Source organism: Centroberyx gerrardi, chromosome 18, assembly GCF_048128805.1.
Source record: "Centroberyx gerrardi isolate f3 chromosome 18, fCenGer3.hap1.cur.20231027, whole genome shotgun sequence".
NCBI classification, from domain to species: Eukaryota; Metazoa; Chordata; class Actinopteri; order Beryciformes; family Berycidae; genus Centroberyx; species Centroberyx gerrardi.
Genome location: NC_136014.1, coordinates 15,075,719 through 15,091,708, shown reverse-complemented (window position 1 = coordinate 15,091,708; position 15,990 = coordinate 15,075,719). Strand labels below are relative to the sequence as shown.

Sequence of the window (15,990 nt, the reverse complement as noted above, 5' to 3'; positions counted from 1 at the left end):
CTAGGTCAAGTTATGGCTCTGTCTCGAGAGGTTACAAAGACGTTTTTGGTGGACAGACACATGGATGACACATAAACAAAAAGATAAGGATGAGCACAATACATCTCTGCACATGTGGGATGTCTCAATGAGGAAAAGATGAGGAATGATACAATGAGGAAAAGTTTAGGGGGGAAATGTCTCCAATGGATTCAAACCCTCATAATGATGATGAGGAGAGTTTGGCGTGGAAAACACTTGCTATAAATGTATCTTTAAAATATACGGTTATTACCAGTGGAAAATATCCTGAATGTTACTGTACATTTCATCAGTGTCCTGCAGAAACACTGTATCTTCTTGAAGCAAAGTTTTAAGGCATTGAGGAAAAGCTGGCGTGAAGCTAATGCATTTTGGACATTTTGCAATGCAGTGCTAATGGCTTGGCTCGGTCCCAGGGACAGGAAACATTTTTTACACGTGAGAGACAATGCCAACTGTCAATTATAGGCAAACTGGAGGTACGAGGTTTCTAAAGGACACAGACAATATTATTGTTACACACTGATGTCAGTAGTCACGAGAGGTAGAGTCTGGACTCTGGGTTGTTTATATTCACTCTCAGGGACTTTATATTCTGTTCACTATGCCCAGAGCCCTCTATCTAAAAGAGTAGTGCCACTGAAACTCCTGGACGTCACTGTAGTTCCCAATGCTTCCTGATAGAATGTTTGCCCAATGCTGCTTAGCAACAATATTTAGTTCCAGGAAGTGAAAAACTGAATCACTGTAGAGTCACTGAAGAGTTCCAAACACCTCAGTGTCGCAACTTTCTTACAAAAGGTTTCGACAATACCTGTCTGTTTTTCCACCCCGGGTGTTTCCCTGCCTGACTCAGCTGTGTTTTGAATGAAGCTGGTGCTGGGTGGGGGACTGAGAAGGGGAACAAAGACAAGAAAATATTGCATTAGCCACTCAGCATTGGGAGTTTAAACGCGTAAAACTGTGCGCCAAACAAAAGCATTGAAACTATCTACCTTTTAATTGTTCAGTTTTAACATAATGCATATACGCAATGTTTCCCCTAATTGCTTGGATGTTTCTACACTGACATGCCATGTTAAGTAACCACTTTTTGTTTGAATGACATGTGACTGACACTGAGGAGTGTGTGATGGACATGTGTACGTATGATTGTCTTTGGCACAGAGAAATGCATCAAATGTTGAATGGAACAGGGTAGGAAATTAGCTAATAATTAGCTGTTTTTTTTGTATCATGGACTGATTTTATATAATTTCCAAGGCAATTCTACCAAAAACATGGCCCTGCAGTATACACTGTATACTTTGAGACACATTCTTTACATTAAACTTCCTCAATTTCCTAGGAGCATAGGCTCCTACAGTCCGATTAATGTGGCAGTTTTGTTGTCATGCCATTATTGCAAATATGAATTTATTCATAACTGACTTGCCTGGTTAGATAATAGACAAATGTGTAAATAAATAAATTAGGCTCCTTTCAGGGTGATCTTTATCCTGGTCAGCCCCCCTGTTAATAATTTCCTACCCTTTTACACAGGCGCTGGTGTGATGTGCTGCTAACTGAACATTTATTAGTGCTGAATTTTTGCCCACTGATGAAATGTTAAGATGCCATGTTGAAATGCCACTACTACTTTACTTTGTTGTTGGACTTCATAGCTGACACTTATTTACACACTAGGCAACTGTTTGGGTAAAGTTGCCAGAAGTTGGGTTGGGGCAACTAATATTATCAAAGAAGTTGCTATATATTAATTCATGCAATGATTTGAAACACCTTTTTTGCCCAATGATTTGTCCATTCCTGGGGTGTATTGGCTGGCTGATACCCCTGGCCATGTTAGTGTTGTTACAATCACAATGATAATAGCATGACAATGTAATGGTGCCTTCACAGCCACTCTAGAGCAGTGGTGGCCAACCTGTGGTCCAGGACCCTCTGGGCAACTCCAAAGATCTCAAATGGGAAAGCAAGCTTTGAAAAGGACAAAGGAATCAGAAAAAGACCAAGAACTCAAAATGAGGTGCGCTGTGACCTCGCCTCACTATTTTACACGTTACACAACACGTTAATATGGGGAGTAAAAAAAAAAAAAAAGTTGTATGGAACCACTGTTATAGAAATGTATGGGCTTGTTACCCCAACATATAGAAAAAAATATGCAAATCTACAATCAGGTCTTCAATTAACCTGATCTGTGTTAGGCACAACCGTCCCTTTTGCACCTTAAAATTAAACCTAACTTCTCAAATGTTATAGGTAACACAATCCAGAGTCTCAGCTATATTCCAAATACTCTTGTAGCTTTGCACAACTTAAATGGTCACTTTATTTTGGCTTAAACCAACCTCAGTGTCAAGATATATACACAGTAGATTCAAACCACCGCTACACTGAGAGAAAGAGAGGAAGCAGTAGGAAGAGGGAAGGAGGGAGAACGATGGAGAGAGAGGAAGAGAAATAATTATATCTGGGTTTTATTCTGAGAATCATGTATGTTGTATTTTATGTGATGGTTCCCTAGAGAAGGAGAGTCAAAAGTTATTAAGTTGTTAAGTAGTTGCACTGTGACCCCACCTTCCAATACAGTAAGGCCGGTATAGGATGCTAATATGCTCAGAGAAAGAGGTGGAAATACCAAAAGGCTGCGTCAGTTTTGACTCATCCAAATGTCTAATTAGGGACAATATGTCTTGTGTTAATTTCAATACAGTATGTGTTAAGGATGGGGTAACACAAGATGTGTTTTCTCGATCTAGACATGCAAATCTGTTGAAAAAAATGCAGCATTTTTAAGAATTGACTTTTTATTATTGTCTACTTTTTGACGACACTACTGATTTCAAGGGGGAATCTCCATTCAAAGAAATCTGTTAAACTTGATGACTGTGCTCCATCCATGGGCTTTCTTCACACAAGTACACAAGTGAACCCAAGACCGTGTTCCTCCTCCTACTGCCACTGTTACACTTCTGCTGACACTGTAATGGTTTAACGCTTACTTAGCAAGAGACAAACACTGTTTTCATCTGAAGGTTTGATGGAGAATAAACTATACTGGGTCAAATGCCAAAATGTCCTGCTTTGACTGGTTGTTTGGTTCACTCATTGACTATTCTAATGACTGTCAACACTCAACAGGATAACTGTTTGTGCAACTTTCATTCATTCATTAGTGACTATCTAGTTGGTTGACTGACTACCTTGTTGGTTGGTTGTTGAGCAGATTGGCTAACTGGATGTTTGTTTATCTGTCTGATTGTTTGCCTGTTTGGTTGACTGGTTGGTTTGTTGTCTGTATATTTGACTCACTGGCTACCTATCCGACAACCTGTCTGTCTGTCTGTCTGTCTGTCTGTTTGTCCTGTCTGTCTGTTTGTCCTGTCTGTATGTTTGTCTATCTATCACAGTCTGTGGGTCTGTCTGTCTTTCCGTCTTGAGTTGTGATTACAGTTTTATGTCAGCAGAGGTCGTAAGCGGATCACAGGACACTGCTCACCATAATGTGTTTTTTTTATTTTTTATTTGATTGAACAGTGCAAATGAACAAATGAGAGGCGCTGTCAATGTAACAAAGAACATATTGCTGCATTAATTAAGATTACCTAAAGGGTCTAAAACTAGGGGGGGGGGGGGGGGGGAATCCTACAAATAAGTATAAAAATAAATAGCTAAATAATAAAAAAAAAACTAATAAATGAATTATAAAATAAAATAAAATAGAAAATAATAGTGCTCATTGGATTGATAATCCATCGCACCATATATACTGTATAATGTTTTATTTCCATGGTCCCTGAACAAATATCAAGTAAAATACAGATATAATTAACCATTACACCTGTGTATCTAAAAAAGAAATAGTCAAGCTCCATCCAAAAAAGTTTAGTGCAAATGCATTCAAAGAGCAAATGAATTATAATTTTATTTGCAGTATGACAAAACACACACATATCGTCTACGTCAACTTTGTACCTTGCCATTACCTGGTTAACTAGGTGTATTAAATGAATAATTTTAAAATATAGCCTACTTAATGGCCTTTATTCGTAACACAGTGTGTCCAACTTAATCTCCATACTGCATTCCAATTAAGCTAATCAATATAATAATTGTCTCCAAACGAATTTATATAAAGTCATATTGCCTTCCTTTAAGAGTTATATTGTTTATGAACTAGCCTATAATTCCCAATGAATCCAGTTTCCCTCGGCTAAAAGAGATAGGGAAATATTTCATAGAGCCTCCCCCTGTCAGCAAATTAAGCAAATTAAAGCAATGTGAACCCATTGGCTCGTGCTCGAAGCTCCGCCTGCGAGCTGGTCCAGCGCGTGACAGCCGAGTAAACTGAGTACACTGACCTCGCGCCCGGTGGTGCTGCGCGTGCGACCGTCTCGTCGCCTCGGAGAATAATTCCTGTACCCAGAGAGAAGTTCATCCGACGGTTACTGATGGAAACCAGACAACAAGGTGAGTCGGAGCCGAATAACATCAAAGAGACTTTATATTTGTTCGTATCGGGCTTTGGAATCATTGCATTACTTGCCAGTCTGCTGATAATGAGCTGAACTTAAATGTACACTGCGCACGACACTATTTTGCTGTAGGAGGGATGGGTTGGATATTATAACTCAGAAATCAAAGAACACTGATGTTGTCTTCCTAAAAAGTCTTGACTCTCTTATCAGCCTCATGTAAACTTTCTTACGGTGCAATTTTGGAAGGATAACTCGATATATTACTGTCTAATACAGACTTGTTTCTGTTGCTGGTATTGGACTGCTGCAGCTTGAGCTCTCAAATAATGACCCTCATTACGACTGTCTGTTTAGCTAGTATTTGAGCATGTGTAAATTATTGTGTATGATTTGTAGTTTGTAGTAATGTTGCTTTCTTGTTGCAAACTTGCTATTCATAATGTTTATTATGATGCTGCTTTCTTGGCCAGGTCTCTCTTGATATCATTTTTAAAATTCCAGTGGGACTACCTGGTTAAAGGTTAAGCAACATAAATATACAGCCAGAGGTGAAGCTTCAGGGCATATATTCAGACATATAATCGGCCAGTCCAGTGTTTTAGGGTTGTGTTACTGTTTATTCAAGACAACATGGGAATTCCAGATCAGGTTCAGTCATGTGGCTGGATACTGTTGCCTGGCCCAGAGGTTGTCTGTAGGTAATTGCTGTTAGTTCTCCATTTTCCAAACATCAACAATGTGGCTTTTCAATTATTTCCAGAATTTCAAGGAAGCTCCCATTTTCCATTGATCTCTAATACAGACACTGATTTGTCTGGTGTCCAGCCCCCATGAATTGCAGTGTTTAAGTGCAATAGACTGCGATTCATGGGGGCTGGACACCGGGCAAGACACTGATATGATTCCCTGCTTTTCCATGCATAGTTTCCAGCTTCTTGATTTGTGCTGATCGCATCCCTTGACCGAGTAGGGATGAGGCTATGTACTCTAGCCAACTCTACTCATAAAATCAGCCATTTTGATAAATATCATGAGTAAGATAAACAGTGGGAATTGAACCCCTAAACCTGACAATGGTAGGATCATGTTCTGCCCACAGCTTTGGACCCAAATGTGAAATTTCGTCTGTCACATCTTAAAAAAACACTACTGGTCTAGTCATGTGGGGACCCACCAGAAGTAAGTCTGTGATCCATCTTGAGTTCCAGTCCATAGTTTAAGAAACCAGGTTCTACGATATAGAATATTTGCAATTGAGCATAATGCAGGTCCATGTTTCTCAAACGATGGACCCACATTGGTCCTAAAGTGGTTCACTGACTCGTTTCTGTTGGGCCCTTGCAAGAAAAAAATCACTCTTCCAGTCTTCCATATTAGCAGTATGTTTAGTGAGGCTGGGTCCCAGGGTGACAGACAGAACTCACCTTGTTTACATCCCATCATGACAAGAGTACTAGTATGTGTAATGAGTCCCAGGGTGAGAAACCAGAATTTCTCATTTAGGGTCTCGGCAGAAACAATTTGACAACCCCTTGAGTAGATTATTTTGATCCCATTTTAGTGCCACTTCATTTTTCAATCACATTAAGACTATTTTCAAGCTTAGTCTTGGAAATTCTATGATTCTGTCTTATGCTTGCGTTTTTTTGTACTGTATATCAGTGGTTTACTTACTTTCTCTGTGAACCCACATTTTCGAAAGTTTTTATCTATTTTTTTCCTTATTGCACGCCATTGTACATGCTAATCAAGTAAATGTACCCTGTTTTTGGATACTATCCTACCATCCTACAATATTTCTTTCAACCTTCCTCGCATTGAGGAACCTGCAAAGCACCTTTGGGTCAAAGTGTTTGAAAAGCATATAAAAGCATGTAAAAACTTTAGCATTTAAGTCGTGTCATAAAAGGTGTGATTCTGTTATTAGTCTACAGTGTGATTGTACTTTGGGATAGGAACAAGAGATTGACTGATTATATTCCTGTCCTGCTGCCTTATTTGGCTGTGACGACCACCGAAACTTTTTATGTTGTTGGACTTTCCTGAAGTTATTCTTTGATACCTTTATTAATTAAGGTAGAAAGGTATTTTACCACAGTGAATTGAGCTCTATCATGTGTGACACTGCTGAAATTGCTGTTATTAGGCTGTATTGTGTTTGTGCTGTTTTGGTGCTGTTGGAAGACAATGGCGTATTAAGAGATCATAATGTTGAGAATTTTCTGCCCCTTGATGATCAGTGCACTTCAGACGTTTCTGTCATCACTTCTTACTATTTTCTTTTAGTAGTAATGGCAACGCAGATATTAATGCCTCTATATATGAGTGAACTGTGAAATGGGCATTTATGGGGGTTGATGGAGTAAAAACTTTATCTTTATCTGCGCAATTTCAGGGTTATTTGCAGTTAAAATGGGAAATATGTACCAGTAACATACCGAAGATTTATAATCCAGATTTTTGTAATGTGTGCAGTTTACGCTTTTGTAAAGATGCAGCCAGATCGATTTTAGTGAAGGTTTAAAAGTTAAGGCCATAAAACTGTGCCACAATGGGTTAAAAAACTTTTTTTTTTTTGTTCCCATTCCTGTGTACATGCTGCCGTAATGAATTAAAGTTGAGTCTTGGATTGAAAAGGTTTAAGGATCCTTGGCTACATTACAGTGGCTGTTGGCCATGCTGCAGAGGACTTGGATTCCGGTTTAGCTCCAATTGATTTTGCAGCCATATGACCAACCCTAGGCCTCTGATTTAGCATAGCCACATGACCAGCGGGCCAACCGGAGTAATGGTAATCTTGTGACCAAAGGTATTCCACTCCAGACAGACTGAGGAAGGAGAAGGGGGGAGACAAACAGAGAAAGGAGAGAAGAAAGAAAGAAAGAACGACAAGAAAGAACGAAAGAAAGGGAAAGGAGACAAAGAGCGACTTGCTCCCTGATGTTTGTAAAATTAAGTTTACCAGATATTTGTTAAGGGACAATAAAGCAAAGCCAGGGAACTTCTGAAATGCAACAGATAATGAGTGCTACTATATGAGAGTCGGTGTTATACAAGGAAAAGGCTTTCAGAAAGTCAGTCAGTTGGAGAGACGGGGATTTGCCTCTGATGGTTGTATTATGCAAACATCAGATGAGATCAGATGAGAAGAATCCTTTTTGTATGATGTATTACCCTTAATGTTTTATGATGTGAGAGACAGAGGCTCCACAGCTTGCTTTGCAGACTTCACTTGTCATGTAAGCATCTGCTTTGATGAAATCGTGTAGGTATTTTCCAGGGACTTTAAGAGCGAGGGAACTTCTAATCTCTCTTGACAGAATCTTAATTTACATGAATATTTGGTCACCATGTTGTACCTTTGGCTGCTTAAAAGGAGGATTCAGCTTCTGAGGTGTTTTGCTAGCTGCATGCAGGTAAATATAGCCCATTGAAATACACCAGCAGCCCTTCAAAATCATTGCAAATCAAAGAAAACAAAATGACAGAGTCTGAGAGACGGTGCAGTAGTTTCAAACTTTGAACTAAATGTAAATGAGAACCTTGCAAGATACTGCCGTTGAATATGTCACCCTTCTCCTCCATGTTTACATTTAAATTACTCAGTGAGTTATTTTCTGAAAGAGCTGTTTACCAGACTAAACGCAGTGGTCACGCATTGGAAACAGAAGGACAGCTCTATTATTGAAACAAAACTGGCCTTATACAGGTCTGCTTCTTCCTGTAAACACTGAGATTTCACCAGCGATCCTCAGTGCCTTGGACCGCGCTCTTGCACAAAAGATTGGGGAACTTCAAAATGCTGTGAATAACCTTGGACATTCTTGCAGTGGTAACTTTGTCAGACAAAGGCACAAAAGATCTCATTTTTAACCCTTTGTGGCACAGATGTGATGTTCACGTGGCTATGTAAACAGAAAGAAACCATGTGGAATCAGGTTCATCCTGTTTGAACAGGTCTGAGAAGATCAGATCTGCGCCACAATGGGTCAAAAGCCAGATTTCCTGTTCCTGTGTCAGTGCAGCTACAGATAAGCTGCACCACTAACTCCTCCAGCGAGACAGACCTCGCTGTCAGGTCACTGACTGGACTGGAAGGGACACTGGAGCAACACCAAATCCCTCAGGACGGGTGTGTGCGCGTGCCTGCGTGTGTGTGTGTGTGCGTGTGTGTGTATAACCAGTTTTCTTGTCTCCTCTCACCCTGCTGCCTTGCCTTGCTGGACCAGAGTTGTACTCTAGTGTTCTGAGTGAAGCGGTGGTGGACTGGGGCAACATGGGTCCCGGAGAGGAATGGGTTAACACAGCCACACACGGGGGAGAGCAGGGTAAGAAGACTCAACTCTCCGAGGAGTGAGGGGAGTGGGTGAGAGCAAGGCTGGGGTCAAATCACTTTCAAATGTAAATAGAAACTCTTTGTCATCTGTTAATTATGGCATTCATTGTCTATAATTGGATATGGCAATGTTCTCAGCCCATTTTGTTATATATTTGAAGTTGGGAAAAACAATTCCGCTTCCTGAGGTGATTGAATTGAAAGTGAATTGAACCCAGTCAGGAGTGGCTTAATGCAACCCAACAAAGGGGGAGGGTGTGGGTGAGACTTCCCCTCTCTGAAGACGGATCAGGGTTGGTCTGGTCCAAAATAGATTTGAATACAGCTTCATATATTTGATACTCCTTGAGGGGCACTTGATTTATCTCATTAAGGACTTAAAGCCTGAATTTACACACAGGATGCATTAGGTAACAGATCTGATCACATACAAATCGAATTTTGCAGACACAGATTGAAGGTGCAATATTGTATGTAAGGTTTTTACTGCCCCATAGGACAAAATGATCATAATATACAGTATTTATGGGGATTGATAAGGTTGTTGATCAATACCAATGAATGATTACTTTGCCAGGTGCTGAGATTTCTGGCTTTCAGTACTCGCTCAACAACTCGTACTGTGTTTTGGAACAAAAACTGGCCACTGGAATTTCAAGGCCAATTTCATAGAGCTAAAATCAGACCAAAATAGCATCAAAAGTGGACACATTGTTGTGAGATAAGATAAATCAAGCGCTCCTTGTGTTTTCTCAAGTATTGAAAATGTATTCAACTGTTACTTTGCTGCTCAGGTTTGAATCAGGGTACAGCTTACCCCTCCGATGAGGAATCAGTTAAGAGGAGCTCACATGGGGAAGACTTGGTCCAAATGTTCCAAAACGGGGAAGACTTGACAGAGAGAACAGCCATGCATAGGGGAGAATGGGGTAAAACTTCACCAACAGGGCAGGATGGGAGTATGAGTTCCCCCCATGCTGAGGAGCAGGAGCAGGGTCGGACGTCCCTGCGTCTCTCTGAGGACTGGGTCATGGCCACCACTTGGGACATGCAGCTGGATGCTACAGGTGACGAGGGACATAGACTAGAGCCCATAGAATAGGCAGAGGGTGACTTTTCACTTCAGTTGAACATTTTCATGTTTTAGCCTACATACCTCTATAGCAGGCCAGAAATCGTCAGCCATCATTATTGAGCTCTCTGGGAACTCGTAGTTTCCACCACTCATTTAACTATAATTTTGAAATTGTAGTCTAAAAATCATAATTCTAATGCTTATACAAACACAACAAAGTAGACCCAGGTGATAGATTTCACCATCAGAAGTTGGTGTATGGTAAACACTGATATGACTCTGTGTCATACCAGGGTCAAGAAGTAAATTTACTTGTTCCAGTTATTGATATTGAGAGCTGAAAGAAAATAAACTAAATGCTGGTGGTGGTTGCAGATTCCTGAGACAACTAATTGTTGACAATGTAAATGTTCAACCAAAGAGAAATGTTGGTTTAAAATGTAGCTTTGGGTCATACTGGCCCTAGAATTAGACTAGCCCCTAGACAATCAACTAGACTAACTAGATCAACTAGAAATTGCCCTTTCATTCGTTTAAAATGTAAACTGTAAAGCTGGAGGCCTCATTTTAATCAGGCCTTGGCTGTTAGATTAGTCTACAGGTTTGAAACATATAATAGGATAGACTACAAAGGTAATAATACATGGAGTAATACAATGGAGGACAATATACTGGGTTAAAAGGAGCAAATCAGAAAAATAATCAAAGCTTTTGACAGAGTTGCCTGTCCAAATGGCTCTCAAATGTTGGCTGTGTAACATGACCTGGAAATCTAGATCAGCCTCCTAGTCACTGCTGGAGTAGAGAGCAGTAGTCTAGAGTCATTGTCAAAACAGGTTTTCTCAGGACCCAAGCCGATGCATTTTATTTTGAAAGCTTATCTAACCGAATTTACCCAATGAACTATGATGTTGGCTATTAACTTTCAAATCTAATAACGTAGCTGACATAACTTTCCTTTCAGAAGCCATCAGCTGTTTTTTCCGGAATAATTTGCCGATATTTTCATCTTCCTGATATGCTATTTTGTGTCTCAACCTAAGTTCCAAAAAACTGACCAGAAAGTCACTTGAGGGCACCGCCTCACCCACATTTTGTGCTGATAATATGAAAAGCGGGTTGCGCAACGTGCAGTTTGATTCCATAGCAACCAACTGCAATAGATGCCACTATTAGCAAACAGTTCTTAGGTACAACTCTCACTTAACCGGAAACTCCCACAACACAGCCAGTCTGCTGAGTCTTTGTGATCAGAGTAACAACTCCCACCGACTTTTCTACTGTTTCATCCTGGTTGTTGTTGTAGTAAACTGTCTGAGGCAGCATACACACTGCCGCTTCTTACTTATGATTGATTGGCTCACAAAAAATCAGTCCACATCATGTGTGCTCCTCTACAGAGCTGAACTTCTTCCACCTTAAGAACGCACTTTTTTTCATGGCTTAATCATGGAATAGTCTGGTTCGGGTGGGGGTGGTTATGGTTGTGTTTCTAGTGCTTTGTGGGTGTTTAGTGAACTAATGAAACGGTCGGTGTTGTGAGCTTCTTCCTTCATCTTAGGCTGGATTTACACTGGCACAGAAGATCTACATTACAACTCTGTGTGGCACTCATCAGATCTTCTCATGGCTGTGTGAACAAGGAAGAAGCCATATTGACTCTGATTTCTCTCCCTGTTTAGATGGCCATGAAAAGCTCCCATCTGAGCCACAGGGGGTTAAAAATGTGATTTTTCTGCTCCTGTGTAATGTAGCCAGAAATAGCTCCCTACTATAGCCTGCCTTGTTCTTGTGCTTTCTGTGTGTGAGTGTAGCGCTGTAGGCTGCATTTGTGTTCGCTGCATGTGCTGCTCAGCCCATTAGCCTAGATGGGAAGACTTTTAAAAGCATGTAACTGTTTTGTTACTAACAGTGTTTTGCAAGAAACGTCTGTCCCAAAATTGGACTTGCAAGGTTTTCAACAGTGATAAGAAATGTAGAGGGGTCTCTGTAGTTATAATTTGTCTTTACTAACCTCACTCTATCCTCATCTCCTCTGCTCTGTAATGCTGCCACATGAAGAGAGAGGACACCTCAGGACAGGTACGGGGATCTTTTTCCTTTCCATTCTGGGTCAAAACAGTGTTTCCAATACAGTTTAAAAACAAAAAGCAGACAGGCCCACAACAAATACAGCAACATAATAACCTGTTTACAGTTGTCGGGTTGTGTGTACACAGTCTTTCTGTGGGAAACGCTGCAACAATTACAGACTAATCACACAGACACACAGAGCTTCAGTACGAAAATCCTGTTTTTTTTTTCTTTTTCTGTTCTGTTTGTTTCTGTTGTGTTGGATCCTTTGCTTTCACTTGATGTCACAGCTCCTGTCTGCAGCCACTTTTGCATCCCTGGAAATAAGCATTACGATTTTTTTTGTGTGTCATACTTCATGATGATTATTTTTATGTATGGGATGTCTGTGGGTGGAGAATTCACATGTATAAATTGGTAAATAAATAATATCAATCAATGCGTCAATCAATCCCTGCTTGTTGGCATTTGGTCTAATCCAGTCAAGGAGGCAGAATGGTGCAATGAGGGAGACAAATTTCCTCATTTACTCTTTCACCCAGAGTCTGACTGTGATTATGCATTTCTGTTTGACTAAGTCTGAAAATCTGTGTGTCACACTTTCTCTTCTATAAAACGGTGTGTGATGGGTGTACCGTATGTGTTGCATCAAAAGTTCTGACATAACTTCCTCTGTAGATTTTCATGAAAGAGGAACAAACCAGCTTCTCCTGAAAAAAGAAGTAGAGACACTGAAACCAAACATTTCCCCTGGAACTAGTGCTGTACTTCAGGATCTGTATCTAAAGTGTGTGCATGTGTGTGTGTGGGTGTGGCAGTGTAATTGTGTGTATGAGACAATGCTGTATAGTATAATTTTAAGTGAAGTATAATAAGGTGTTGGAGTGAGAGACGGAGTGAGACGGTGTCCATTTTATAACTAAAACCTTCTTGCAGAATTTCTGAAGAATTTCTATTTGGATGTGATAAATTTAGATGGGGTCTGAGTCTTTATACCAGTGATTCTTAAACTTTGAATCACAAGCTTCCTCCCCACATGACAAGCATAGGTTTTTACTGAGAATAGGTCCCAAGGCAAGACTAAATTCCTTTAATTTGGGTTTGAGACTTAAAAAGTTCAAAAGCCCCTAATTTATTCATACACTAAACCACTCAAATCCAATATTGGAACTTGAAATTCACTCTGCCCTCTGAGACATCATCTTGTTTGTGTGTGTGTGTGTGTGTGTGCGTGCGTGCAATGAGTGTCAGTCTCTAGTGTCAGTCAGCAGAGTTAAGGCTAGATAATCCAGGTTGGTTAATCCAGATTACAGTTTTACAGGCTGCAGCCACAGATTACATAACTGTCAGACAGAGACAGAATCAGACAGAGACACAGACAGACAGACATGCAGAACAACACAGAGACAGACAGCCAAACACTCAAAGAAACATAGAGACAGACAGAAGCACAGACAGACACACTGTCTGGAAATACTGGGAGCTAAACAAGAAGGAAAAAACAGGAGAGGACAGCAACGTTTCCCCCAGAATTGTTTTTTAATGATGCAGGGGAAAGGTCTCTGACATGGCATTTAAAATATATGACAGCAAAACTCTCCATTGAAACTAACAGAAATGAAAGTCTTTAAGGTGGGGTGGCACATTCTGCTTATTCTTGTAGGGGAGACACTGATGGAGTGTGTGGTCACTATAGTCAGGAGGAAAAAGGGATGATTGGACATGGAGTTTGGTTCCAGGACCAGATCCAGACGTTTGGGGTTTATGTACTGTCCAGCTTTAGATGAAGATTTGCTTATTTGTTTATTTAAAGGATCCCCATTAGCTGATGCCATGGCAATCAGCTAATCTTCCTGGGGTCCACACCTGACATACTGTACATAACACATTACATGATAAACATTAAATTACATTAATATACACTAAATTAAATAAATATACATTAATATAAAAAAATGCAAAGCTTACATTGATATGAAATAAAAAAAAAAAAAAAAAATACATTCATATACAATTCAAAGCCAGTCAACACTGAACGTACATTTAGGTAGAATACTAATTAAAAATCAATATATAGATAATGTTTAAAAAGAATGAGAATAATACAACCCATATGAAGCGGAACACGAATATTGAAAACTGGTACAGAGTTATACCTCCTACTATTCAGTCTGTCATCTGCATGCCAATAAATGCCTCTGCATAATCTTTTTGAAGGAGGATTTATTTTTTATTAGGCGGATATTAAAAGATAAATTATTCCAGTTTGTTATGGCTCTGTAAATGACAATTTTTTTCAACGAGCTAGTCCTTAGGCTGGGTACCACAATATGACCGTTACCAGCAAATCTGGTGTTGTGGGTAATGTACTTTATTGCAGTAAACTATTTGGTCGAATAAAAATGTTGGCATCTTTGAGTTAATGGTGCAGCTGAAAAATGTGGCCAGGAAATCCTTTGCTCAATGGTGAGCCATGAGAGGCTGGAGTGCAACTTTTCGGTGCTAGTTCTAATAGAGCAGCCCAGAACAAGTCTAGCAGCCCTGTTTTGTACGACATGTAATTTTGCGAGATTTGTTTTGGATGCAGACGACCATACTGTTGAACAATAGTCCAGGTGGCACAAAATTAATGATTTAGAAACTTGACCCAGCATGTGTGATTGTACATAAGGAGAACACTTTCTAGTGACTGCAATGCCTCTGCCCATTTTTCTAACAACTGTATTAATGTGCTCGGTCCATGATAGGTGACTATCAAGGACTAGGCCCAGCAATTTAGCTTTGTCCACCTGTTGTATGGGTTCACCAGATATGGATAGCTCCAGTTTAGGCTTAGAAACTTTATTTCTAAGCCTGATAGTACTATTTCTGATTTGTTTTCATCAAGTTGTAAAAACCTGTGTGATACCCAACACTCATCAGTACAGCAGCGGAAGGAGGTATTGCGTCTATAGATCTCTATCTTTTTTCCTTGCTCTATCTCTGTCTCACTCTTTACTCTTCACTATTGTACACGTCACACATACTTATCTTACGTTGTATCTTATATGTACGTTTGTTTCATGCAGGTCTTCTGGCCTCAGAGCCATTCAGAGAGGCTGATGAGGACTTGGAGTCAGAAGTCAACCTGAACAACTCCATGTTGACAGAGGAGGAGAGAGAGGAGATTCAGCAAGAACTGGCTAAAGTACATACACAGACATACACACACACACACACACACAGACATACATGCACACACACACACACACACACACACACACAGGTAATGCGACACGGGTGATGCGTCAATGACAGGCTAATTGTCTCCCAAGTCATCTCTTTTACTCAAGCTATGCTTTTTCAACAAAGTACCATGACAAGAAACAGCTTTAAGAGCTGAAATTCATGTTCCCGGAGTTGCTGTTGTGCTGATGCCACCTGCCTTTGGTACCACATCTACCAAATGCAGCCTTCTCTCTTGTGCCTTCCCTACTCTGCAGCTCTCTGTCTTCTTACTTTCTCAGTAAAGAAGAACAAAAGATTCAGGGTAGTGGACTTTGGGTTCTGTTTTGGTTCTGAGTAAAAACAACAGCTAAAATAAATCTGTCCCCAGGGGACTACAGTATATGGCAAGGTTATGAGTGTCATGGTACTGCTGTACATGCTCACATGCCCTATATTTGATTACAGTTCTTATCACCAAATTAACATGATTAACTTATATAATTTGTGTCATAAATATTGTCCTTGCATTACGTGCTACACTCATCACATTATGTTAATAATAATTACTTTACCCATTGGTTTAGTCATCCAGATTGGTGATAGAAGAATTATCACTGATACAAAATAATGTAAGAAATATAGCCATATTGTAAAGAAATATGAAGTGTTGATAGTACAGAGTCTCTAAAGGGACGGGTGCCTGTTAAGTAGCTGTTTGTCTTTCCATGTCTCTCCAGCTGGAAGAGGAGATCAATACATTGAGGCAGGTGCTGTTCTCTAAAGAGAAGCAGCAC

General features: G+C 40.1%; 1 protein-coding gene and 1 long non-coding RNA gene across 6 annotated transcripts in view; both read left to right on the top strand.

Annotated features, from left to right (window-relative positions):
• Window positions 1-14: 14 nt before the first annotated feature.
• Window positions 15-2,516, top strand: LOC144542803 (uncharacterized). Its single transcript, XR_013507466.1, has 2 exons — window positions 15-750; window positions 784-2,516. It is a non-coding gene; the product is annotated as an uncharacterized LOC144542803 (long non-coding RNA).
• A 1,849-nt stretch (window positions 2,517-4,365) lies between these two features.
• The window catches only part of tpd52l1 (tpd52 like 1), a 22,367-nt gene continuing 10,742 nt past the window's right edge, over window positions 4,366-15,990 (top strand). For 3 of the 5 annotated variants that reach the window (XM_078289870.1, XM_071905310.2, XM_078289871.1), the window contains exons 1-5: window positions 4,421-4,497; window positions 8,735-8,833; window positions 11,978-11,998; window positions 15,058-15,176; window positions 15,934-15,990. The exon at window positions 15,934-15,990 is cut by the window's right edge and continues 92 nt beyond it. In XM_078289870.1, the coding sequence (XP_078145996.1) occupies window positions 4,479-4,497; window positions 8,735-8,833; window positions 11,978-11,998; window positions 15,058-15,176; window positions 15,934-15,990 (315 nt within the window). In that variant the 5' untranslated portion in view covers window positions 4,421-4,478. Of the gene's footprint in view, window positions 4,498-8,734; window positions 8,834-9,635; window positions 9,909-11,977; window positions 11,999-15,057; window positions 15,177-15,933 lie in introns of all 5 variants that reach the window. The other 2 variants (XM_078289872.1, XM_071905468.2) reach the window with 2 other exon arrangements.